A 25,578-nucleotide genomic window follows, 5' to 3' on the forward strand; every position below is an offset into this window, starting at 1 on the left:
CGTTTCTCTTAAAACTTTTCCAAAAGAATTTTGGGCTAAATAATTTCAGCGGAATTTACACTTTTATTTTGGTTGAGTTTCTTGGCTTTTTTCTTTCTCTCCCACACTTTGGCATAACCTTTCTGTGTATGTTTACGTAGCATTATTGTTAGCTGAGCTTATGTCTAATTTTATGCCTAAGAAATGGGAAAGACAACAGCCGACGGCAGGTGTTTGGGCACAATTGAATCGCTTTGATTGCGGCCCCTTTTATTCATGTATTTTTGATATTTTTGACTCATTTTCTAGGTAGCACTCGGGAAAATGGAGAGCAATATGCAGTCAAGCGCTCAAAGCATTTACCGGACTTTTTAATTAAAAAGTTTTGTTTGTATAATGCTTTTATTTTTACTCGACCTGTTTCCCTTTCTGCGTCGCGATTTAGCGCTGTTTGCTTTCCTTGATATCTGTTTGAAAAAGGCTTAAAATCATTGGCGCTGATATCGCTGATATACCTTTAAAATATATGCAGCTGGACTGGGCTGGGCTGGGCATTTCAATTTCATTCGCAATTCATTTGTTTTCGCTGCATTTCAAACAGAAAACGCTCATTAAACTTTCAGTGCGAGTAAAAAACGAGAAAAATAAAGAAGAAAATATAATTTAAAAATCAATAAGGCTTGCGAGGATGAAAAAGAAATTAAGGCATAAATTACGTTAGCAACTGTCAATGACAATAACAATGCGGATAAAGCAAGCAATTGCGCAGTGGAGAGCTGTCTTAATGATAGCTTATAAAGGTGAATGAGGGATTTACGGTTGAGCGCATCAACGCTGGTGTTTTACCAAAAATATTGTTTTTTGTCGGACGATCTCATTATAATTGGCATCATCGTTAAAAGGGATTAAAAGAAACTGGCAGTGGGCAACTCAATGTGCGTGGAGCGTAAAGTTTTCTTAAATTAGTTCTCTCTCACTTACCTTCTTCATGAACGTCATCACATTTGTGGGCAACATTTTGTCAGGGTTTCTCGCTGGTATTTAAACTGCAATTAATCACGCATACGCCGCGTGGCTCGCGTGCCAGCTCCAATTTATGCTGTTGCGGCTTTTGTTTTGTTTGCTTGTGTATGTGTGTGTTTCGTTATACGCTGCCTTTTTCGTTTGTTTTTGCACTCTTAAGCGGCTTTAAGTCATTTTTGCTTGTGTTGCATTGTTTTTGTTGCTGCTGTTGCTGTTGCTCTTGCTGCGGCTGCTGCTGCTGCTGCCCATTGTGTGCTCGCTTCAATTTGATTGAATACAAATGGCCATTTGTCATGCGGCATGTAAATAGCCATTGACATTGTATAACGAAGTCGTCCTTATAGCGTATGCAACACGGTCGCACGAACTACATGTTGCATACCAGCTTCGCGTGATTGATTTGTATGTAGCGCGGCGCTTACAGTCATATGGCTTAAAAGGGTTTTTGGGCCAACTGTGTGCTGCTGTTGCCTCCCGCCTTTAATTAACATCGGCTATAATTTACGGCGTCTGCAATGAGTACAAGAAATGGTAACGGGTTATAATTAGTCATTGAGTCTAGGCTGGGAAATTGCCGGCGTTGCTATAAGTGCACATCATAGCCAAATCCCCTCAGGGCTTACACCGTACTTAACTTTTTGGACCGTCATAATTTTGCCAGCGATAAGCATCAACAGCGTTTGGGCTGCCTTCACACACACGCAAGTACTTTCTCTCTCGCACACGCACACACACACTTGACGTGGCGCTGAAAAGTCGATAGGCAAAAGTTTATAAGGCGGAAAATAATGTGTCGCGCTGCATGCAAAGTGCTTCAGGGCTTTGTGAATTGTGAAATGTGGGCGTGGCAGCAGCGCGATAAACTGACCATTATAATGACGGCAGCTATAGCTTACAACTAGGTTAGGCAGTTCGCCTTAAGTTGCGTGTAGAAAAAACTTAGAAAAAGAGAAAACACAAAAGTGAGAAAAAAAATACAATTGAATATTTTCTCTTGCTACCTTAGAGCTTACTGAATTTCTTGCTTGTGCCTTAAAAACAATGGCTCAATATATACTATATAGCAGAGCACTTAGCATCGACTCGTTTCGTCTTGTTTTGCTTACTTTTCACCTGGCACTTTGAAAGTCCTCCTACGCAGTCGTGTTTAAGCTGGCAACTTTAAGTTTTGTCAATTGTTTTGCTTATGTCAGTCATTGTCATCAGCTTTCTTTGCAGCTGGAGCAAATCCTTCGTGTGCTCGTAAGCTGCAGAGAGCCATTCACAACCCGAGCGCTTTGTACAGCTTACGGAACATTCAGAGCAAATCTGTTTGCTCTACTCTTGGCATCTCTTAACTAAGAAATAGTTGCCGCACTTAGCACAGCTTCCCCCTAGCTATACCCTGTACACTCGGAAGTTGAGATTTAATCAACTGGACTTCAAGTAGAGATTTCCAGAAGATGAATCTGTAGTGTGCTATGTGCCAGTCAAGCTTCGATATTGCTACTGAATTGATTACTCTAGTTACTCTTTGCTATTATTCCCGCCCAACTACAAAGTATCTCTTAGCCAAGTACATTCTTTTTCAGATTTTATTCTCGTTCTGTGCTCTTGGTTTGGCTTAGCTGCAGCGTTATTAAATCAAATGACCCACATAGCAATTGAATCGCTCGATTTGCAGTCAATATACGATCTATGCGAGCACTTGCAACATTTGCAATCGCCACATCTAGTGGCTGCTACAAAAATTAAAGACAGTGCTCAGCTATTTGGCATGGTCCGAAAGTTTTAGGAACTTTGCGTAAAAAGAAATTGGCAAAAGAAATTTCATTTCAATGCATTGTTCATTGTTGGGTTATTTCTATCGTTTGGGTTCTCTTTGCCATTTGTGTGCACATTACAAAAGTTCATAAAAAGCCATCGAAGCGCAGTTCGGAAACTTTGCAGCCAACTGGCTGGCAGCCAGAGACGGAACTCAGAGATTCGTAGCAAATGGTTTGGGCATGACATGGAAAATATTTACGCTAAATGAAATTTTTGACTTGCTAAATGAGTTGAATTTGCTCAACTTTATAAATGGCATTCGGAGGGGCAAAAAAACCAAGTTCAGGAAAATTAGTTGAAGCTCGAAGCTGTCAACGTGCCAGCAACAGGATGGAGCTGCATGCCGCGCCAAGGCGCACGAGAAAGATAAATACAAATCAGGGCACGCTGCAATATGCGAGGCTCGGACGATTTTCGGAGAGGGCTCGCCGTCAGTTTGTGTGTAAAGCAAACTGTTACAAGTTGCAAGTGTTAGCTTGCTACGCCCCTATACCCAAGAGGATGTTTAAGAAGGCGGTGCTTCGTCTGGCGTCGCTGCTGCTTACACAAGCTTAGCGCGACAGGATGTGCTCATAAATTGTAACTTTGGCTGCTGCTGCTGCTGCTGTTTGCTGTAGGCAACAAGCATGAAATCACATGAACACATACACATACTCATATACACATATAGAGACGAGGCCTGGCAAAGTTCCAGACGGTATGGTTGGCACATAGTTAATTAGCGCGAAATTGGCCAAAACGAGCCAGAGGCAGTTCGGGCCACACACAACCACCGCCACCACCAACGTCAGCAAGCAGGATTTCGTCCTTTGCATGCTAATCGGTAACTGATCAGGATAGCCAATAACGTGAAAGGTCAAAATGTTTGTGGCAATAATGCGTGCATTAGGCAAAATCAAACAAGATTTATCACACACACTAAGCGACGAAGGACATAGTCCTGGAATTGTCACGCACAGGCAAGCCAAATCGAAATTGAAACGTTCGATAAATAAATACAAGCAAACAGGTTTTTTATTATTGTTGTTGTTGCTGCTGTTATGCGTGCCACACGTCAACGGAGTCTGGAAAGTGTATTGTAATTCAGAATTCCGGAACGTGCATTGGACACAAATTAACTGTTAAGCAGCATGCTATAATAAATGGTCAGCTAGTCATGTCCAGATGAAATTGTGTCGGACCAAATGAAGCATGAAGAGAACCTCAAATGGTGCAGAGAAGCAGCCAGAAGCGCAACTGGAGACGAACAGCAACAGCAAGAGCAACAGTAGCTCAAATTGCAGTTGAAAAATCGCTGCGCACTTCATAAATAAAGTGGGCGGCAGCAGAGGGCAAGTGCAAGCCAAGAAAAGGGGGCCACATGAATACCATGAATGAAGCGCTGTCAACAATGGCAAGCAACTAGACTGGACTGCGTACAAAATTGAGTTGGAGCATGAAGCATGGGGCAGATTGGGGATTGCAACTGCAACTAGTTGCCTGTTGTTTGGCTTGTTATCGCTCAGACTGCTGCTGCGTGGGTGCTGTTGAGGTTAGGACTTTGGCCAGCAACAGGATAAGATAAATGTTACATTTTCACCACATTCGGGACGAGCTTTGTGAACAGTGGCCACGTTGTGAGTTAAGAGCTGCTGCGTTGCATTTCCAGTATATCAAATAATCTGACAGTTGTAAGCTGATCAACTCAAATTAGTTGATAAATAAACTCGTGATTGAAAAGCAAATATAAATTCACACAACAAACAATTAGTGTGCATTATGACTGTGGAATCTAAATGAGAAACAAACAAAAACTTCGTATTGGCTTACACATGGCTAGAATGAAACATCACATTTAGAATGCTGACCTTCGTTATAAGAACACTCTCTAATTTGATTAATTAGACAACTTGTCAGATTGATATGGGTATCGACTCATTGAAATCATTTGAAAACTGGCTACGTTTCAAGACAAACCACTTCACATCTTTCAATAGGCTCTTCATGGTTCAGAGGGCAGCCAGATAAGCTACAATAAAAATCAGTATAATAGAAATGTTATTCTTATTTTAGATTGCCTTTTATGCTAATCTCATTAGAGTTTAACGAAAAAAGGTTTTGAAAGTATAAAATGAGAAAAACTTGACTTACGAACCGAACCAAAGGGTTGAATCGACCTGCCGGCGGTTTTTATCACGAGCAAAATGAAGATTTACAATTTTAAAAAATCATTTAATAATAAAGATTGCTTAAATAGCTATAATATAAAATGTTTATATTAAACTTAATCAAATTTAAATCTATCTAAACAGAAATATAAGAACTATGAGAAGATCTGGCAGATTAAAGAGATTTCGATTTCGGAATGTGATGCCTTTAATTATCAGCTTCAATAAATACGAGTTCTATAATGAGTTGAATAAGCAAAGCTAAGAGCAAATTGCTCAACAGGTGAAGAAGAATAGATAATAACCCTCTATTTGCAGTTCACAGCATTGAGCACAACCACACATATGTGCAAGCCAGAATCATTGTTGAAGCTTTTACCAAGCACTCGCACACGCCGACAAGGGACATAGCCATTAATGTCTAACAGGATTTTTAATGACTCGAAAGTGGGGCAAGGTGGGTTGGGCAAAGGTAGGGGTGAGGTATCTGGCATTTGCTTTTAGCTAGTGAAGCGTAAGCTGAACTCATTGTCAGCGCCGTTTGCCTAATTGACAGTGCCTAGCTAACATGTCGGCTGCGTAATGCAGCAGCTACTGGCAGCAGGAAGCTGGCAGCTGGCAGCTGTGCTTAAATCAACGCACGACTTTAAGCAACTGAAATTAAACATTTAATTGCACAAAGTAAACAACAATGCGATAGCAGCATTATAGGAGCTGTGGGGCTGGTCGTACAGATTGATGTTCGACTCGCAGCAGCTGGCTGTCGACATTGGTCATGCGAGGCACGTAAATGCCATCCAAATGAAATGGCACTACGCCTCAAAAGGGTATGATGCGGCACGGGGCGTGGCTGTGTGTTGACAACAGCATTTTTAGCAGAGACTGTAGCAAACAAACAAACGTTTAAACCGACTCTTGTCAGAGAGTTGCGATGTGACTTTGACATTTGCCTAAACTCAAACTCAATTATTCAAATGGCATGATGCGAGTGCTGTAACTGCGTAGGCGTGGCACATATGCTGATATCCGCAATTTGACATTTAATCAACATGGCTTGTGCACACAGCCGAGTAGCTGCTCGAGAGCCATTCAGGCAACGTGCTCCATTGAGAATCATGAGTCTGGACCGCAAGTTCAAGTGTTTGCTGCGGTCTGGCCCAACAGTTGTCACTTGCCTCTGCTCGCAGTGTTGTTGCTTTCATCTTAATTGAAATCAAATCAAAGTGATTTCACTCTCAGAATGTAATTGTGCGGTATGCTGCGTGTCTTTGTTCTTGCATGCCACAGCTGCAAACTCAACAGCTGCTGTTGCCGTTCCGCAATTTATTGGGCCACATTTTTTGGCCGGAATTGTCTGTCGTTCTACTAATGATTTCCTATTGTTCCTTGTGGTCTATATATTTCCAATTTTACACTAAATTTGCCAGAGCTCTGTTGTTTGCTTGCTGCCATACTGTGAGTTGAATTATTTACTCCGAAATGCTATTTGCCGTCGTATACTCAGGGGAATTGTGTTTATTGTTCACCTGCAACCGGGCTATGTGTGTTTATTAGATCAAACAGATTATGCCAAGTCCTTAGTTCTTTATTGTGTACTTATAATTTGATGTGTAGTACGGTATTCAGGGGCAATAAATGTGCACCGTTAACACGTCTTGCACAACTGCAGCATTATGCGCAGCTTCAGTTAGCGCACATTACGTATACGCAGCGTTTACGGCTAGGTACACCGAAAAGCACCAAGGACCAATTACGCATACGTAGCGTGGCACATAAAACATTTGAAGTCACGCGTCGCGACACCATAAAACGAAATCAACTGAATATGGGCAATATAAAAAGGCGTGTAGCTCATTAAGGCTGGGACAGAATGTGCAATGCGGTTGGCCATTTGCCTGCATGACGGCACGCAACGAAACCAACGGAACTCAGCTGTTGTCCTCAAGGCCTCTGACGTGTGGCTTGTGTATGCGTGGCAGTCAGACATTTATGATGTCGCGCTGCGAGCTCCAATTAGAAGTGCGTGAAATGCCACGCACTGAGGTAACCGCGGTCTGCTGACCAGACACTCGTTTGGTGTTTGAGAAGCGCGGCTAAGTGCATAAATTTTGATTTATTTGATTTAATTAAATGAAACTGAAGCCACATAAATAAATCACGTCTGACCTAGTAAATTAAATCAAACTGCTAAAGAGCCTCGAGAAAAGCACGCAAAATCTCTTAGTACAGCAAAAAGGGTTTAATGGCAGCCAAGCACTGGCTCAAACGCTGGAATTTCAGCTGCGAAAACAAAGTGACCGCAATTAATTAGCCGCAAGGAGATGGAAACTTGCCGCGTCGGCAATAAAAATAATGATAATACTTTAAGTAAGAGTGGGCACATTGTAAAGGAGCAGCGAAACATTTAAATACAACAAAAGGCATTAAAATGCTGGCATAAATGTTGAAAATAATAACATGGCTAACATATTAATGGATTCTGTATAAGAATTCCTGAAAAAGTGCATGGAATATTCACGGCTTTTTATATTTATTGTGGTTTTTCATATGCGAGCGGCGTGCGACGAGCGGCGAGTGCCAATGTCAGTGTCAATGTCAATGTCAGTCTCAATGTCAAACTGTCTTCCAACGTAACAAGCTAACAAAGTTGGCAGTCAGCCTGGCATTTGGCTAGCTCAATGGCCGCATGAACTTTTGCAGCGCAACTAATGCGAATTCAATGTCAAAGGACGACCTTCTCAAAAGCCAGCTCGTCCGCTTACGAAGCCAAAGTCAATTAAAAAGATGAGAGACAACTAAATAAATTTTGAATTAATATGCAGCATGTCTGATATATATGCAAATTAAGGACGCTGCAGTTGAGCTGCTTGAAAAGTGACTTCATAAAAGGATTGCCTGACATTATTAATATCAGTTATCCACACATTGTTTATAAATATTTACGATATTCAAATATTTATGTCCTAAATTTAGTATTCGAAGGTTTTCAGTTTATCTTAAACATATCATTTCTTATAGTTACATTTAACAACAGGAATCGCGTGCGTTGCGCAGCTGAAATGAAGCACGATATTAACTTGCAAAGCAGCTCACATGTCTGTGGTGTCCCACTATCTAGACATCTGTCTATTTTCTTATGCACACAAACACACGCACATACAGACACGGACGTACGGACATACAATTGGATGTGCTGGCACATACTTTCACTTGCCTTCAATTCTCATGGTGTGACTTTTTGTTTCCCTGGTGACGGACAAAGTCGCATCCTTGACTGTCTTCCGCCTTTGGCCTCTGTCGTTGTTGTCATTATTGTTATTACAATTTCATTGTTGTTGTTTAAACTGTTTTACTCTGATTACTTATCGTACACTTTGCAACGCCACATATGTAATGTCTGGCATGTCGTCTGACTGTCTCTCTCTCTCTCTCTCTCTCTCGCTCTGTTCGTTGTCTCTTGGTGCAATGTTTTTTTCGCCACAGCAAATGCTCGAGCGTATAAATTGCATTTTATTTGCGTTACATTTCTTTCTGTGCATACCCTGTAACCAGCGCTAATGAGTTTACACCAACTAGTTCATGAATATGCAACAGTCAAAGATGATTTGCTGACTAGTCGACTTTCCAGGGTATAGCCTAGTCAAGCACTTTTAATCGAGGATTTGTCACATCTTTTTTATTGTTACTCATGCAATATTTAACAAGGGCTTGTATTGTTTGCAGTATTTATTTGCAATGGGTAAGCGCCGACTGTGTGTGCAAGCATTTGAAGGTCAAATGGCAAATGCAGCTGCAGCTGCCAGTTGACAGTTTGACAGACACATAAGTCAACAAACAGTCACTCAGTCAATCATTCAGTCAGTCAGTCACTCAGTCAGTCAACTAAATACTTATAGGATTTATTGTGTTGGCCGCAGATTTTGACTTGTTCTGTTTACGCACGCATTAACCCTCGAGTCATTGCCTTGAAAACTTTAATGCACACGTTATATTTTCTCACTGCCAGCTGTCAGCTTATGTCTGATTTAATCATTAAAAATGTGTAATCCATAGCAGTCGCATTCAAAATGTAAACAGCATTCAGCAATTATGACATTTAATTTGATTTGTGTGCGCTGTAAATGCGTTTCATGTGTTTTAACCCACTGATTGTTCGATTAGAAAAACAGCAAAAAGTTTAATATTCATTTAGCATTGCGTTGAAATGCATTGAAAGTGCAGCTAATGTAATTACTGCCAGAATTAACCTTGCTTTTGCATTCATTCGTTTTTGTGTGAGTCAACAAAGGGAAGGATATTTTCCGGCGCGATGCTAATTGTGTTGATGTTGCGACGCCATTAAAATCAACATCAATCATCATAATACATAATTTTATTAAGAGACATGGCACAGAGAAAAAAGCGTGCACAAAATGGATTGCTTTTGATGTTGTTGCCCTATAACGTGGCGTATACGCAATATGGGTGGCTACGCACATGTTGCGCATACGCCGCATGTGACGCCTTGAAGTGACTTTGGCAAATCATTTTTCTTGCTAATGCATTTAACATGGTTATTAATCAAGCACACACACACAGGCACACACACACACACACACATCTATAGACAGAGAGCAATTCGATAACATTCACCCACACACCGAGATGGAGTCGAAGTCATTCTGTTATTGAATCCGGCAATTTAAATGGTTCCGCAGGCACTGGCATTGGAGAAGCAATAATTGTTGTGGTTTGCTTTGGCAGCAACCGCATAGATGATGCCATTACTCAACCGCATTTGCCTTGGCAAGTAACTTACGGACTGTCTTTGGATCGGCTTGTGGCTTACTAACAGCGCCGTAGCAGGAGAGGCATATTGTTCAAGGCTTCGCAAGCTCAACCCAAACTAATCCCAACATTTATAAAGCAAGTATATACAGGAAAATACACACACACACATACATGCACACACAGACAGGTATTATATAAGTAGGTTTCGTACATAATCAGTTATGGAGGCTGGGATTTACGTCATATTCTATATATAAGATTGTGCGTACAAATTACCTGTGCGATTTGATTTCACTTCCTTTTTGTGGGAGCTGCGGCCATTATCAAGCTGCTCGATGTGTTTCGTTTATTTGCTGGCTTGATTTGGTTTCGGGAATTGTATTTTCGTGGTTACACGTCGAAGCACTGCCGAAGAAAAATGTGAGTAAAGCTGATTGAGTCTGGGCTGAGCATGGCATTCGACAGCTGTCGAATTCAAAGTGTGGCATATAAATCAAATGAAAGGTGAGATAGAGCATAAATCACTTAAAAACGAATTATTCACCGGCTGCATGTATACAATTTTGCAAAAACAAACCCGATATTGGAACATTTCGCATTTCAAATTTTACTGTAAGCCACAAACCGAGAGAGATGTAAGCATCCATCAAACAGGAATTTTACTTTAATTGAGCCGCATACATTAAATGTTTATTAAATGAAATAGTTTTGTGCATATTGAAATATGTACAGAAATTCTTTTGGTTGAAAGCTGAGTAGTTGAGCATTTGATAAATATTTCTGACATTCATTCATTTAAATAAATAAAATAAAAATTAACTCCACAGCATAATAAATATTTTCGTTTGTACGAAGACATTTTACTTGAGGCTAAAATATCATTGGCTTTATAAATATTGAATGTGCTAGACACGTATTTAATTGTATCTAGGCACTAAAGAATTGTGAAAAGAAATTTGAATATGCTTTCTGTTGGCAGAACTTATCAGCATATCAGTCTAAGTGTCTACTAAGTCCCCCAAAAAGTTCGCACTAAGTCATATTCAACAAGGAAAATATATATTTCCTTCGTGAATTTCTTGGCTGACTGGGAAAAGTTTTCGCTGCCTTGGCATTTGCGGCTGTTGTCGTTACTCTCATAATTATCAAAGTTGGACAACTGGGCTGCTCTGAGGGCGGCTTTGGGGCTATTGGGGCTGCGGTCGAGCCCCATTGGGCATAAGAGATGACAATGAAGCGTCCCCCCACAACGGCTTCGAGTATGCACTTCAATTACTAAGCGAGGATGTCGAGTTTGTATTCTGCCCGGCAACTAATGATAGTGTTGGCATAATTTTGAGTCCAGGACATGCTCATAATTGTGCCAACTGCCGTTTGCCAACTTGTGCGGCAAAAGTTTTCGGCCGCGCTGCAAAAGTTGATTTAAATTAGTAAATTAGAAAATGCCTAACAGCTGCGCAGAGAGCAGAGCGTCAAGCGTCGGCCGTGGATCGTCTCTAGCCGCAATGTAAGCTTACTTGACGTTAGCGGAAGTTGTCAATGTCAATAGCAGCAGCAGCAGCAGCAACAGCAGTAACAACAACATCAACAATAGCATAACAGCAGCAACTTGAACGTTACGTCCTTGCCAAATTGCACACAGAAAAACAAGGGCATAAATTACACAAAGGCAATGGAAAGTTTTGTGCGAAAGTCTGAAGTTTCTTCATGCTGATGACTCAAGTCCAGGCCCGAGTCTAATTCCAAGTCCAAGTTCAAGTCGGAGTCCATTTTCGACGGCATCAAAATCGTTGAAGCACATGAGTAAGAACTTTGGCCAAGATGTCTTAATATATGCATATCTAGGCACAAAAATTATGAAGTACTGCCAGACAGTCGGCCTGGCCAGACAGCCACAGAGACTTCCTGTACGTGCCCACAAGCAAAAGTTAGCTCTGCTCAGAGCCACGTATCCACTTTGCTTTCGACATGAGCTTGTTTTTGTTCAATCAACAATAAAGCTATATAGCTATAGCTATCCGTGTATCTATAGATATGCGTTGTTCTTGTTGTCACTTAGTTGTTTGTCTAAGCTCAGCGAAGTGTATAAAAGATATTTGCGCCTGATATGCGTCACAGCTAGTCGGGTTGAGCCCCGGTTGAGCCACCTCTGCCCCTAAGTACTTGACTATGACTATATTACTTATAGCGACTAGGCGATTACTTTGCATTAATGGAGTAATAACTGAAGCACAACCTTTTGAATTACCCGAACAATACATATATTTGTTTTGCATCCTGCCTAATGAGCAGCCAGCGCTTGGAACGCCTTTGCTTCCTGGAAGCGGAAGCAAACCCGGAGACACGTGCGCACTGAAATTCATCATAAATATAAAAATAACAAAGGAATCTTAACAAAATAGGTATGTGAGTAGTGAGGCCATGACTTGCTAAGCACGACTGATCCATTTTTCTTGCTCACGAATATGCGAGAATATTTTAATGTGTGCAATTTTAAGCTTCCTGTTGGCAAATTGATGTGTACCCAATAAAAAATTTCAAATTTTCAGCATGACAAAGTTATGAGAAGCTTGAAAATTGTTCACGCTCTCCGCCACACAAGTTTTTAATCTAATGATGAGTTATAAGCGCACACACGCGTATAGGATGATAAAGTTTGGACGGCTGCAGCTGCAGCTGCAACTAACGATATGGCGCAGTGTGGCACGAAGTGTTGCACAAAAGCGAGCTTTTTTCGCCTCTACGCTTTGATTGCCTACAAAAACTTGATTCACGAACCCTTTTTTTGCGCACTCTGAGTAGTGCGTAGTTTTTTGTGGCAGACAAGGCATGCGTCCTTTTTTTGGGGCTGGTCCTTTTTGCCGGCGGGTGCGAATGCGGGTGGGTGCTACTGCTGTGCGTTGAAGGCAAGTTTCACAAATGATTTCACATTTTTGCATAAATAAATGTCAAGTGTGCGACGAGGCGCGCTGAGAGTTGTTGACAGCTTTCTAATAAACCCAGTGAAAAAGGATAATCAGCGCCACAAGAAGGATGTGACGCCATAAAGGCCCAAGCACAAGCAACAAGTAGATATGTGAGTGCGTGGGTCTGTTTAGTCTTGTGTGTATGGGTGGCGTCCACTTTGGCTTAGCAATAATAATAATAACCTTGGCTGCCATGACGCCTCGTATTTTTCAATGTGGCCTTTCGAGAGCTTGGAAAAACGAGACTTTTCTCATATATGAAAATGACAATTTCCATTGCCACTACAAAGGCACTCGCTCAGCGACCGAGCGAGTGAGAAGAGCGACTCCCACACTCATGCTGCGTCTATCTCTCTTACTCTCATTGTATCGCTTCATGGCTCTGTGTATTCTTTGGTTATTTTAGGATTGCCTGGCAACGGCGTTGGCAATTTTAATAATGTTTACTTAAGGCGCAGCAGCCTAGTATGTGTGTGTGTGCCTATGTATATTTGTGTAAATAAATAAAGCGTCAGCCAGCAGCAGCAGCAGTGGCAGCGACAGCCGAGTGTAGCACAAAGGCGCCACAGAGCAAGTGTAGCATACTTGTGAGGGCTAGACAAGAGCTTGCAACCTGAAGCTAGGTGCAGCGAGGCATGCCAAATGACAGCTGCCTATATTGTATATAATATATGGCAGCAGCTTAACAAGCCGCTGCCATAAAATGCACTTCAGCAATGCAACGCAAAGTGACACTTAACGCAAGACCAAGCAGGGACTTCGCTGCGTTGTCCTCGCAGGCTGGCATTGTCATGGCTACAGAAACCATAATTTATGATGCTGCTCCTAGAGCGGCGTCCGAAAGTCACATTCAACATTTCGCAAATTTATATAAATATCATCTCTAAGCTGCAGCTGTTGCCTAATGAGCGGATTAAGTGGCCTGCCATGAGCCATGCCGCCTGCAATGGGGCGCTTCCGTTGCCAGTTCCTCTTCCGGTTTCCGGCCAATCCTTTTGTTGACCTAGCCGAGGCAATTTAAAATGCTTACAGCACACACATAGATTCAGGGATTCATCTTGCTTTAAGTTCGGTCTCACGGCCATCGGGTACACGTAACATGCATTGCTCATTGCTGCCATATCCTGGCAGGGCATTAGTTATACAACAAAGCGTAATGCGTTCTAGATGCCCAAATAAACCAAATAAATGTAAATACGACACATGTTGAGAGTCTAAGCGAAACAAAGGACGAACCGTTTTATTTATTTTTTTTCTTTTTTTTTTGCCCCAGCATTCAATTCAAGCGCATTTGGCACGCATGCTGACAGCAAAGTCCTGGCTCCTTTGTTTGCCAAAGGATTTGCTTGCCGAACAGCGCAAGTGGAAGTACAAAAGCAGAAAATGAAAACAACAAAAATATAGATGGCTGTTCATGCGTTTATATTGGAAAATATTGATTTACCTGCTATCAAAGACAGCTGCTACACGTTGAACTCGTAAATGGTGGCACACAGTCAGTGCAGCCTGGTGGCACTTGCTTTGCCTTTATGCCACCAAATCCGAACACATAAACGCAATAATCAATAGAGATTTGCTGGAGCTTACATTGCCACCAGTGGGCGGAGACTGTAAATGGGAAACGAGCGCTTCCAACTGAGATTGACGGTTGCGGCACGTCATGTGGCGCCACAAAGTTATGCTCAACAAGTGCAGTTAAGGCCACATCATTAACATTTCGCCGCACACTCAATGTCAAGGCAACCGAGCCAACTAACTATATGCCCAGTTATCTGAGGTGCTAGTTATATGCTTACGTATATATATATAGCAGAAGTTGTAGCTGTGTCATGCTCATGTCGAGTGTAATGCGTGTGGCAGCAATTACGCAAAATGTTGCAATCTCGCAACGAAGCGTGACAAACGCAACTGGGCTGCTAGACAACCACAACTCTAATGGGCAAGGATATCATTAGACGTTTCCATTGCAGGCGGAAGCTTACTTATCTAAGCTGCTAAGCTAAGCGACGTTCATAAGTTATTAAAATTAAGGTTTAGATTTAATCTAAATGGAGATATTAACACTTAGGCGCTTGCCCTGTCAAATCTTTTCGAAAACATTTACTGCGCATTGTCTGGACCTATTCGGGCCCACTCGTCTGTTTTGGGGCATCTCCTAAAGCTGCTGGCGGGGGAAATTATTTTTAGCCATGCTTATAATGCACGAAGCTCCCTCGGCAGCCTGTATATACATTGACTTAATAAGTTGACAGCAGACAGCAGCAGTCAGTCAGTGCCACGCTTACGCCCACGCACATATACACACTCACACCCACTCGGTCCCAGTCTCTTCCACCGCTCGACAGCAGCGTATTTGCCTAGTGCTACTATTTGCCTCATTCCAGCCCGTGAAGAATTTGCTCATGTTTCACATGTTGATTTTGCTGCCACACGCACTTGCCACGCCTCGTATACTTAACCAATTTGAAAAATTGCCCTCATTACGCATACGCTGCGTTGGCAGTTGCGTCTTTAATTAGCATTTAAAACTTCCCGCTAACTGTCAAATTTAGCTCGCATCTTTCGCCTGGCCGTTGGCTGGCGTACAGATTTGATTGTTCAACGCAATAAAACAGCTCATAAAATCTACTAACTAATGCGCAGCAATGACAGTACTGGCTGCACAGGCAGCACTGACAGCCGCCTGCCATCTACCATCTACCGCCCATCGCCCACTGGGAGCAGACCGCACTTGGACGGCCTGTTGCGTTTGCCCGGCAGGAGGCCATTTGCTTGTGCAAAATGTTACTTTGCGTAAAATTATGCAAATTTGATGTGCGTTTGCCGAGCATGATTCACACACTGTCTTGTTGTACCACATATGTGCCTGTGTGCGTGTGTGTGTGTGGCTATGATGGCTGCACCACATGCCAAGCACTATGCAAACGGCGCTCGCCCCTTCCGTGCGTTGCAAGTTTTCGGACAGCAAGCAAAGTGCAGAGCAAACACAACATTTAAAAATAGTAAAAGCAAACAAAGTGCATCAAATGCTGATAAACAAAATTCATTTTTATGTTTGCTTTAAAGTTATGCCAACTCGTTAGTTGGCCTTATGCAAAGCTTTAATTAGCGCTCTGCAGCTACAGTGAAGCATTTCAATAATTTGTTACAAAGGGTTCAATTTGAAGCGCTTTCTTTAATTGTCTTCTTTTAGTTCGGAAACCCTTTTTAAATAATTTACATATTTGTGGCTTATCTGAGCACGACTTTATTATTTTCTTTGTATGCATTGTTGAGAAAGAAATAACATTTTTAAGCCCTTCTATTTATAGCTTGGTTGTTGCGCTGCGTTGCGTTGCGCTGCTTTTTCTGTTTCGCTCTCATCTTCTTTATTTTGCCAAGTCAGCTGGCAAACAGCACGATTGTGGGCGTGCTTATCTGATCAAAGTGCGGCAGCTAGAAAAACAACGCAACAATTTTGCGCCAAATGAAAGAACAACACGAAATTTGTGCAAAGTTTTGGCCGTGGTCGTCGACGTCGTCGCCGTCGTTTGTTGTGGCTCTTGTGGGCCATAGGAAGCAGCAGGCAGCTGCCGCACACACATGTCGAGTCTTGAAAGCGGAAGCCAAACACACACACACACGCACACTTGTGTAGCTTAATAAACTGCTCATTATTATGCAAAGTTTTTCTTCTTGCCGCTATCTGGCCGGGCGGAAGTTGAACGAGAGCTTCAAGTTCGGACCACCCAAAAAAAGCAACAGCCAGTTGCCCTGCCTCCATATGGCATAATTGGCATACTGTGACCAACTGTAAGTGGAATAGTCGACCCTATAAAATGATATATGAGGCGTCTAAACGCGTTCAATATTTCATTTGGCAAGCACGCATTGGGGACTTTGATTTTGGGCGGCCTGCAAATAAAAATGACTGCGTATAACATTTATTTTGCAGTCGCATAAAATATAAAATTCAATTTCATAAGCAGAAAAAGGCCACGAAAAAGCGATGTTTAAAGCGCAAGAACATTTTGCCTGCCCATGAAAAATGAGTTGCCCTGGCAGTGGGGCCATATATGATTTATGGCGCGGGGAGGCAGGCAGCAGAGCAGCGCTTAGTCTGGAAAAGCATAATGCTCGCTTCTCGGGTTATGCCAACTTTTTTTTAAAGCCGGCGATAAGGCAAGGCCTTGGCAATCAGCATATGCAGGCACACATACATAGACACACGCATACACACACAGTTGAATAAACAGTCAACTGTGTCTGCTCGCAACAAAGCGCCGTTAAACATGCCAGCTAAAAACACACCCAGCAAACCGCGAACAGCAACAGCAACAGGAACAAGAGCAAGAACAACAAAATGTTCTCGTAATTGCCTCGTTTCATTTTTAATAACTGTCAATCCTTTGGCTTTTGGGCGCGCCGCCAGTTGCCAAACTGACAAAACCGCTCGTAAATTGCGTTCAGCATATGAGCAGCAACCACAACAGCAACAACAACAACATCAACGACAACAACAGCAGCGACAAATAACAATACAAATTTCTTTTTTTTTTTAGCCATGCGTTTGGGTAGAGCCACAAAAGCTCAGACACAAATATTTCGAATTGGTCATAGAACATTATTCACTGGCATTGACTTTACATATTTCAGAATGTTTTGCCATCAATTTGCGACTCAGTTAATGAGCTTTAGAAGTGACTTTAAGACATAAGTTTGCATGCGTAGTTAATATTACATATCTTCAATGGAATAAACAGCTTGTGCCTAGAGAGCTGGGCAAGGGCATTAAAAGGTCGTCGCATCAAATCTCGCTTGGCACTTTTATTTTTTGGTTTCTCGCAGTGTTTGTGGCTAAAGTTTTTGCATAGCTCGTTTGATAAATGCTTGTCTCAACTTTTCGCCAAACTGTTGCGCGGCTAAGCTCAGTTTGCAGTTTCAACTTCCAACGCTATGTAACCAAGCGATATCAGCGAACCTCAGCGCAGTGTTTAAACCAAAAAAAAAAATAAATAAAAAAACGTTGAAGAAGAAAGAAAACACAAGCAGTATGCACTGCAGAAAAAAATGTAGAAATTTGCGTAAAACTTTAAGCAAACAAGTCGCCTTGGGGCTGAAATGGCCTTGGCCATTCCCTATTTCGCCTATGCGCTGCCAATTGGGGTAACTACACAGTAGCTGGCGGAGCTTTGCTGCTGCGGAGCTGTCAAAACTTGGCTGCGTTGCCATCCATCTCAGTCTTTATTATATTATTGCTGTGCATGCTTAACTTTACATTTAGTAAAAAATTTTGCACAATTTATTATTTATATTTATTTTATGCTGCTTAAGTTTTGCTCGGCTCATGATGCATACATTAATCATTGGGAGTGCACAGCGTGGGCTGTAGCGGATCACAAATGCCAAATTGTGCCCCTGGGCGCCAATTACATTAATCATATCATAAAACCAAAGCCTCGCCTCGCCTCGTCGCGCCTCATCGCGTCTCGTCTCAAATATTTCATTAGACCTGCAGTCTAAAATCCAATCCCAAAATCCACTTCAACTAGAGAAAAGGTCAAAAAATGACAATTTTGCTGCAGAGCCACTGCGGGCTGTCAAATAATGCGACAAAGTTGTGTTTGCCAAGTGCGGGGGAGGTGCATTAGCTAACATAAACCATTATCAGCTGCTTTGGTGAGATTATAGACACAGCTGGAATTGGACATGGGTCAGGGGCGCGTTTAACAAAACTGTAAACAGGCGGCGAGGCCAGCCAAGCACTGACCACCTTTGTCTGTCTGCCTTTGTGTGGGGGTGTGTGTGTGTGCTTGTATTTGCCGGATATTAGGTTTAGTCCGCGTAACGGTAATGGCAATGCCAACAGCCGGCGGCCAAGCAAATCCAGCTGAGACACAAAAACACGAAATGAAAATTGTAAAATTTGTTACATTTTGCTTCGTCCGGGCGGATTTTCTTCTGCATTTATATGGAAATTATGTTATTATGCTAAGCAAGAGAAAACCTTAAGCAGCAGCAGCATCAGCTCTAAAAGGGACATGTCTTAATAATTTAAGCCAACAATTTGTTGCTTTTGCCTGCCAATGGATGTTGATTTCAGCGCACTGAAAGCCGCATACATATGCAAATGCAACTAGCAAATGCTTCACTTTTTGAGCAAAAATTTTAATTGAAAATTGCAGAGGCGCAGCAAGTAAATAGTAGAAGCGAACGCAACTGCGAGCGACAAGTGGAAAACTTATTGCATGAGTGAGTTATGGGTGTGGGTGGTGTGTGAAGAGCTGTGTGAGCGTGAGTGGGTGTGTTTGTGTGTGTGTGTACGTACCTTTCATTTGAAGCCGTTTGATTTTTGCATAAGCCTGCGCAGAGCTACCCATTCGCATGAATAATAAACTGCAAAAGGCAGCTTTTTTTGTTGGCCCTGACCACGCCCCACGTCCACCACGAGTGGGCATGCCGAACGAAATTAAATTAATTAAATTCCACTCACTTACTGCGTGTGTTCCCTCTGCGCGCTCGTCAGTGTGTGTGTGTGCGTGCGTGTATGAGTGACTGTGTTCGACAGCCAAACAATTTGTGTAAGTTCTCGCAAAAACGAATCGAAAGAAAAAAAAAGAAATGCTCCACAAAAGCAAAATTGTATATATTTAAAAAATAAAGCCAGCGACAAATATGTGAGTTATTTAAAAATGTAAAATAAATGTTTGTGTCTGCGGCCGCAGTCGGAAAAGCGTTGCCCGTGGCAAATGCCATTTTTTTTACCCCAGAAGTGTGCTATAAAAAATGGCCAAGCGTCTCGTTGGTTTATTAAAAATTTGTGCAAATGAAGTGGCAATTTGCAATGTGCAATTGCACAAAGCACTAATTGGGGACTTCTTCAAATAGACATATATATATAACATAGATATATATATACATATACATATTTATTTATATACACACATGTCAACTGTGCCGCATAAAGCTAAAGAAGCGCTGGGGGACAACACAATTGGCTTGATGCTTGGGAGAAAATTAATTAATTTTTGCTGTTGCTTAATATATTAAGCAAAAATACGACAAAGCAGCCCAGGCACACACACACACGTTTCTCTGCGGCCTAATCCAGCAGGAGCACAGGGATATGCCCCAAGCGTGTACAACATTTTAAACACTTTGACTCGGCAGACATTACTGAATGTATATACATATATAAATACATATATATGCGTGTATATATATACTATTTTGAAATGCCAAATAAACTTGTGCATATAAATAGACAGAAAACGCACAAAGAGACACAGAGAGAGCTAGAGAGGGGGACAGTAGTTTAAAATGCCATTAAATGCTGAGAGATGGGCAGCCTGTCAAGCTAGTGACATATCTTAGGGCAGGCACTCCTCACGCTACCTCGCCCTGTCTGTCGCCCTCTCCCTCTCTGTCTGTGTGTGTGTGGCGAGCTGTCAGCATGTATAACTGTTGCTGTCAGGCTTATGGCTTGTCATATTATGTATTATGGCGTATTTTATTTGCATTCAATTAAATCGCACGTGTCACTCGCTGGCGCATATAAATTGCCAGCAAAATGAGCCAGAAATTTATGCAAATCGTCCCCTAAAAGGCCGAGTAAATTTATTATATATATATACATATTTATATATTTCATATATATAGACTTCATCAAATCAGCTTTTGTTTATGCCGCGCCATGTCAAAGCGCAACAACCACAAATGAATTGCTTTCCAAATATGTTCTCTCTGGAATACATTTTTGAAATATAATTTTTGTCGCGGCGCAATGGGCACTCAAATTAAATTTGGTCATAACCATTAATAATTATATTTTGTAATGTGTCTGACCTAAATGTGGGTGAGCACAAAACGCTTATTACGGATTGATAAGAATCTAAATTAAAATGGCATCCATAAAAACACTTTGGCCCCAGACTTTTGGGCCGGACAGGTGCAGACGCGCACCAAATCGCTGGAGGGATTAGGGGGCCAAGAGTAATGACAGTTTCAGTGGCACTACTCCAGCGCCCCTACTTCGGACCCAGCTAAATGTTACTCTGGGGGACCCACGGACTTGGGTTTGTTGAAGCATGGCCGCTGCTATTGCCAGTGCCAAGCCTCATAGCCCCCGCCGCTGATTGTCATCGATGTGCCAGGCTAGTCACGTTCTGGAAGTCTTAATCGAAGACCGCACAGCTGTTGGACACAACTTAAAGCCCATTAATTTGGGGCAAAGGCAACATTTTTGAAGTGGCATCAGCGAGTTGAGTTAAGCTCCTGGCGCCTGCTGCCTGCTGCCTGTTGCCTGCCAAATTACTAACTTAATTATAAATTAATTATCTAACAAAGCATAGAAAGCCAGACGAGGCGGTGCCAAACATCAAAGTATCAATAATTAATCGCCTCGGTAATGTTTTCAATTTCTTGCTTCATTAGCTGGTTTTATTCGGCCCTTGAAGGCGCTTGGTCCACCAGCTTGGGGCTTTTGTTCTGCTAATCCCTGCGCGTAGGTGCGCCTATGGGAAACAGCAACAGCACCATCAGCTACACTAAGCCTGTCTAATACATTCGCTTTGCGAATTTGGCCAGAAAATCAATAACCAATGCGAAATAATTCATGACGATCGCTAAACAGTCAAACTGTCGAGCAGGCGAAATGAGTTATGTCAGTTGAGAGGAATCGAATGCGCGTAGTTATAACATTAAATAGATTTATATGTGCGGCATGTGCCAAGGCAAGCCAAGCACATTGAGCACATTGAGCACATTGAGCCCATTGGACAAAGGCGGAAATAAAAACTGAAACCGGACGTGCGCCCGATGACGACCACGCCGGAAATTAAACTATTTGTTAGCGGCACTGGCTCACAGGCACTGTTTATTATGTTCTCAACAATCGCTGACAAGACCAAAATAAATCATACCAAAAACACACACAAACAACAATGAAGCATAAAGAAATAGGCAATACAATTGTGGCTAGCTGAGTCTTACCTGCTTTGAGTCCAATTTCGATCTGGCTTATTGTGAGTCTACCGACTTGGCTTTGTTATGGCCATGTGTGTTATTTTTTGTATCAATTTATATACTCTCTGTGTATTTTGTGCACTTGAGGGTTTGTACGAGCGGCTGTTTGATAGAAATTCTTTTAATGACGTTTAATTTTCAACACTTGGCTTGGCACTTGAAAGTTGCTGTTCGCTTCAGAGTGTGTTTTTAGTTGTTTGGCCAGAAGCACACACAGACACACACACTCGCATGTATACAGCGTTCGCACTCGCACGCACACCTCGTCGCTAGCTCACCGTCTCACACACACAGCCACGCCACACACCTTGACGCTAGAGTATTAGAAAGCATTGCAGAACGCGGCGCCTTCAAACGCTGCTTGGCTTGACAGACTGCTTCAGGGTGCTGAGGCAGCTTCCGCGTTTTGTGTCCTGTTCACGAAACGGCTCAACTCGAACTGTGACGACGCTCAGCTGCTGCGGCCACAGCCAGTCAAGTGCTTCGCTTATGCTTCGGACTCTCTATGTGGCGTGCGCTCTCCCACGCACCTTCGTGGCATTGGAAAGTGCTCCGTGTGTGTGAGTGCTGTTCGGGTCGTCTCGCCTCGGCGTAAAACCAGCTGGCGCAGCATTAAAAAGTAATATCAATTTCCACCTTGCAAACAGCGTCGCAACGCGAAAGCAACAGCTAAGCGATTTCCCAGGATGCAGCAGCGTCCACGTCCATGCACTGGGGCCCCGCCTCCTGTTGCCCACGCATTTGCGTTAGGTGCGCGTGCTCTGCACGTTCCGCTTTGTCTACACAAAACAGCACGCTGTGTGGAGAGTTTTTTCATTTCATAATTGTTGCATGCGAGGATATTGTATATGTTGCGTATACGACAAGGTGAACACAGTATTTAGCTAAAGCGGAAGTAGAAAAAAATAAATATATAAATATATTCAAATTAAATATTGATTTTAAGATTCAAACTATATTTTATATATTTTTTAATTACATTGATATTTTTTAAATTATTTAATAAATTATTATAGCTTTTAGTCGAATTTCAAAAATGATTTAGTTGAAAAAACTCAAACTTTTGAATAGCTGTAATTACTTTCTAATTTCTCTAACAAGCCAATTTCAATGACTGGGAAATGCGTTTGACAACTTCCACTTGGCTTTGTATTTGTATTATTCCGTACACAAACTAAGGGACACAGTGGGACCAAGACACATGCACACACACACACAAGCACAGAAAAAAGCGCAACAGGACCAAAATAATTGCGCGTTAAACATGTGCCAAGCGCTACCAACAGCAACAGACGGAACGCGAGTGAAGGAGCAAAAGAGACGGTGAGAGTGAGAGCCATAGAGTGAGAAGGCCTGACACGAAGGCCGAGCAGAGCCGAAGCCCGGAGAGCGCGACTGGAAATGTTCAACTGGTTGCGTTTTTGCAAGCAACAGGATATGCTGGAAGCCTGCAAAAACATCGACAAGCACAAGAAACATCGCACACAAGGCAAACACAATGGCAAGAACAACACGAGTATTAACAACAATATTGAGGGGAAAGCCAGTTGACTGGCTGACTGGCTGGTTGCTTGGTTGGCTCGGTCGACAGTACAGCGGCGGGGTTGTGGGGATGGCGGCATAGTAGGCTGGCAGCTGGGCCTACAAACAGTCGCGTGCTTAAAGCCTCAATACCAAAACAATTTGAGAGCGCACAATAAAATTGAATGGGCGCAAAGAAAGGACGAAAGCAGCAACAAAAACAACAGAGCCAAACGAAAAAAAGTGAGGAGGCAGCAGAAAAATGTGCCAACGTATAAAAAAAAAGAAAGAAAAGAAATGTTGCGTGTGAAAGGAGCAGCGCCTGTTGAAGGACGAGCGGCCATTAGAAAGCTGCAAAAGCGAACGCACATAGCGTTCGCAATGTTTACAGGTAGCCAGCGAGGGTGTGTTTGGCTCTGCTTCCGTTTGAAGGACATAGCAAAAGGTACGCAGCGTGTGTCGATTAAGATGCTGAGCCATTGTTGCTGTTGCTGTTGTTGGGATTGCCTTTGGGTCGTGACAGACAGCGAGACGCCTGTGCCGGACCCGCACCCGTAGTTGGCGACCCAGTGAAGACCTAAAGCTTTATTGCGCTGGCTGTCAGCTTATCAATTTGTATGCCTGTAGATATTTATTTATGAATATCCTTTGGATGCGTACAGGGCAGTGCTCGCACCTTCATGCTCGCCACTCGCACGAAATGCCGCGTAATCCTGGCGCATACCTGAGGGTCTGTGCGTCCATTCAACCATATTCTGGGCCCCTTTCTCCTCATTCTTCATCTCCTCCATTCTCTTACGTTCGGCGTATTTATCTCTTTTGCTCGCTTCTTTGGCTATGTTTGAGCTTGTCTGCCATTTTGGCGATGCCTTTCTTAATTTTATTTTTATTGCAGATTGATTTTTTCAGATTAAGTTTATTCCGCTCACTGTTTGTGGCTGGCGATACTTTCCCCTCCCTCTGCCTTGGACAGCTTGTTAACAAAAAACTGTTGCCTACTTTTCAGGGCCAGGCCTAATGAAATATTAGTCCACTTGAGTTGAGCGTTGTTTTAAGCCAACTTCTGCTTCAATTAGCAATGCAAGCAGCTCCGGCAAAAACCATAACCGACATGCAAACAGAAAGCCAGCAGCTGCCCCGCCCACCAAATCTCCTCACGGCGAGCAAACCAAAAACTCAAAGTAAAAGTAAAACATTTTCATGCAAATGTTTTTGTTTAACCACGAAATATTTTTAGTATTCAACACACACACGCCTCCCGTTTGCTGCCTCTGTCTCGCTTGCTCTCTCTCTCTCTCTCTCTCTCTCTCTTCCTCTGTGCGACTGTGTTTCTCTTGTACACATACAGAGGTACGCGTGAGAGTCCTGTGGCAAAAGTTTTTACTACTCGCAGCTTAGAACAAACAAAATCAAACCGAGCGCAACAAAGTACACAAATATTTACCTATGTATGTATATATACGTGCAACTGTGTGTGCGTATGTGTGTATGTATTTGGTCAGCTTGAAAAGTCATAAAGGCAGCGAGTCATATCAGCGACACGTTCAAGTAGCCAGAAATGGTCACGCCTCAAAGTAGGCAACAATAAATTGAGCGTTTGCAATAGACCAGCGAAGAGTCAACTGCTGGCAATTGATTTGGATAAAAATATAGAGTTAAGTATACTCAATTCCAAATACAAATATATTATCTTAAATATATATATTTTATTTATTTAAGCTAATGGAGAATATGATTGCAATAAATCGTGATGTGTTGACAAATTGTGGTTCGCAATTTCGTATTGACTAAACTCCACAGGCGCTTATACATAATGGATGTCATAAATATCTGCTCAACTGCTTATTGACTTAGAGGAAAACTGAATGTGTGAGCTGCTCTCCCCATCTATGATAGGACAGTATTTATTTCAATTGCAGTTCATCCCTTTGCTAGTCTTCCCACTTTTTCTAGCTTCAACATGCCAGGCTCCAGCTGGAACGTTTATTTGCTCAGCAAATACTCATCTCTATATATTTTTTTCGCATTGAAATTGATCTAAATTTCGATTGCATTGGCATTCGGTATTGATTGCTAATTGCCTGTCATCAAATTGGATTAAAATTCTATTAAGCTGTCAGCCAAGGCAAATGCAATTGAAGCCGTTGTCGAGTGCCAGAGGTGGTTGCGTCTGAAGGCTTAAGCTGAGTTTGCAATTGCTATGACACTCAATTAATGCAGACCCAACCAAAAGAGCAGCGGCCCACGGGTTGCCCAATGCTTTCTAGCGTTTCCATGATAGCAGACCAACAATTACATTAAATATATGCCAAAAACAAAAACAGGGTAATGAAAGCGCTAGAAGCGTGCACTTAATTGAGTGC

At 42.3% G+C, this 25,578-nt stretch overlaps 1 protein-coding gene across 5 annotated transcripts in view; it reads right to left on the reverse strand.

Moving 5' to 3' along the window:
- LOC111604750 (regulating synaptic membrane exocytosis protein 1) overlaps positions 1-22,192 on the reverse strand; it is a 51,955-nt gene extending 29,763 nt beyond the window's left edge. For 3 of the 5 annotated variants that reach the window (XM_023322933.2, XM_023322930.2, XM_023322934.2), the window contains exons 1-3: positions 21,662-22,192; positions 10,002-10,130; positions 961-1,512 (exon numbers count right to left, since the gene is read on the reverse strand). In XM_023322933.2, coding sequence (XP_023178701.1) covers positions 961-996 — 36 coding nt within the window. In that variant the 5' untranslated portion in view covers positions 997-1,512; positions 10,002-10,130; positions 21,662-22,192. Of the gene's footprint in view, positions 1-960; positions 1,513-1,637; positions 1,868-10,001; positions 10,131-21,661 lie in introns of those variants that run through there. The other 2 variants (XM_023322931.2, XM_023322932.2) reach the window with 2 other exon arrangements.
- Between the last annotated feature and the right edge of the window lie 3,386 nt (positions 22,193-25,578).

This window comes from Drosophila hydei, unplaced genomic scaffold (assembly GCF_003285905.1).
Source record: "Drosophila hydei strain 15085-1641.00,03,60 unplaced genomic scaffold, DhydRS2 tig00000001-arrow-pilon, whole genome shotgun sequence".
Classification (NCBI taxonomy): domain Eukaryota; kingdom Metazoa; phylum Arthropoda; class Insecta; order Diptera; family Drosophilidae; genus Drosophila; species Drosophila hydei.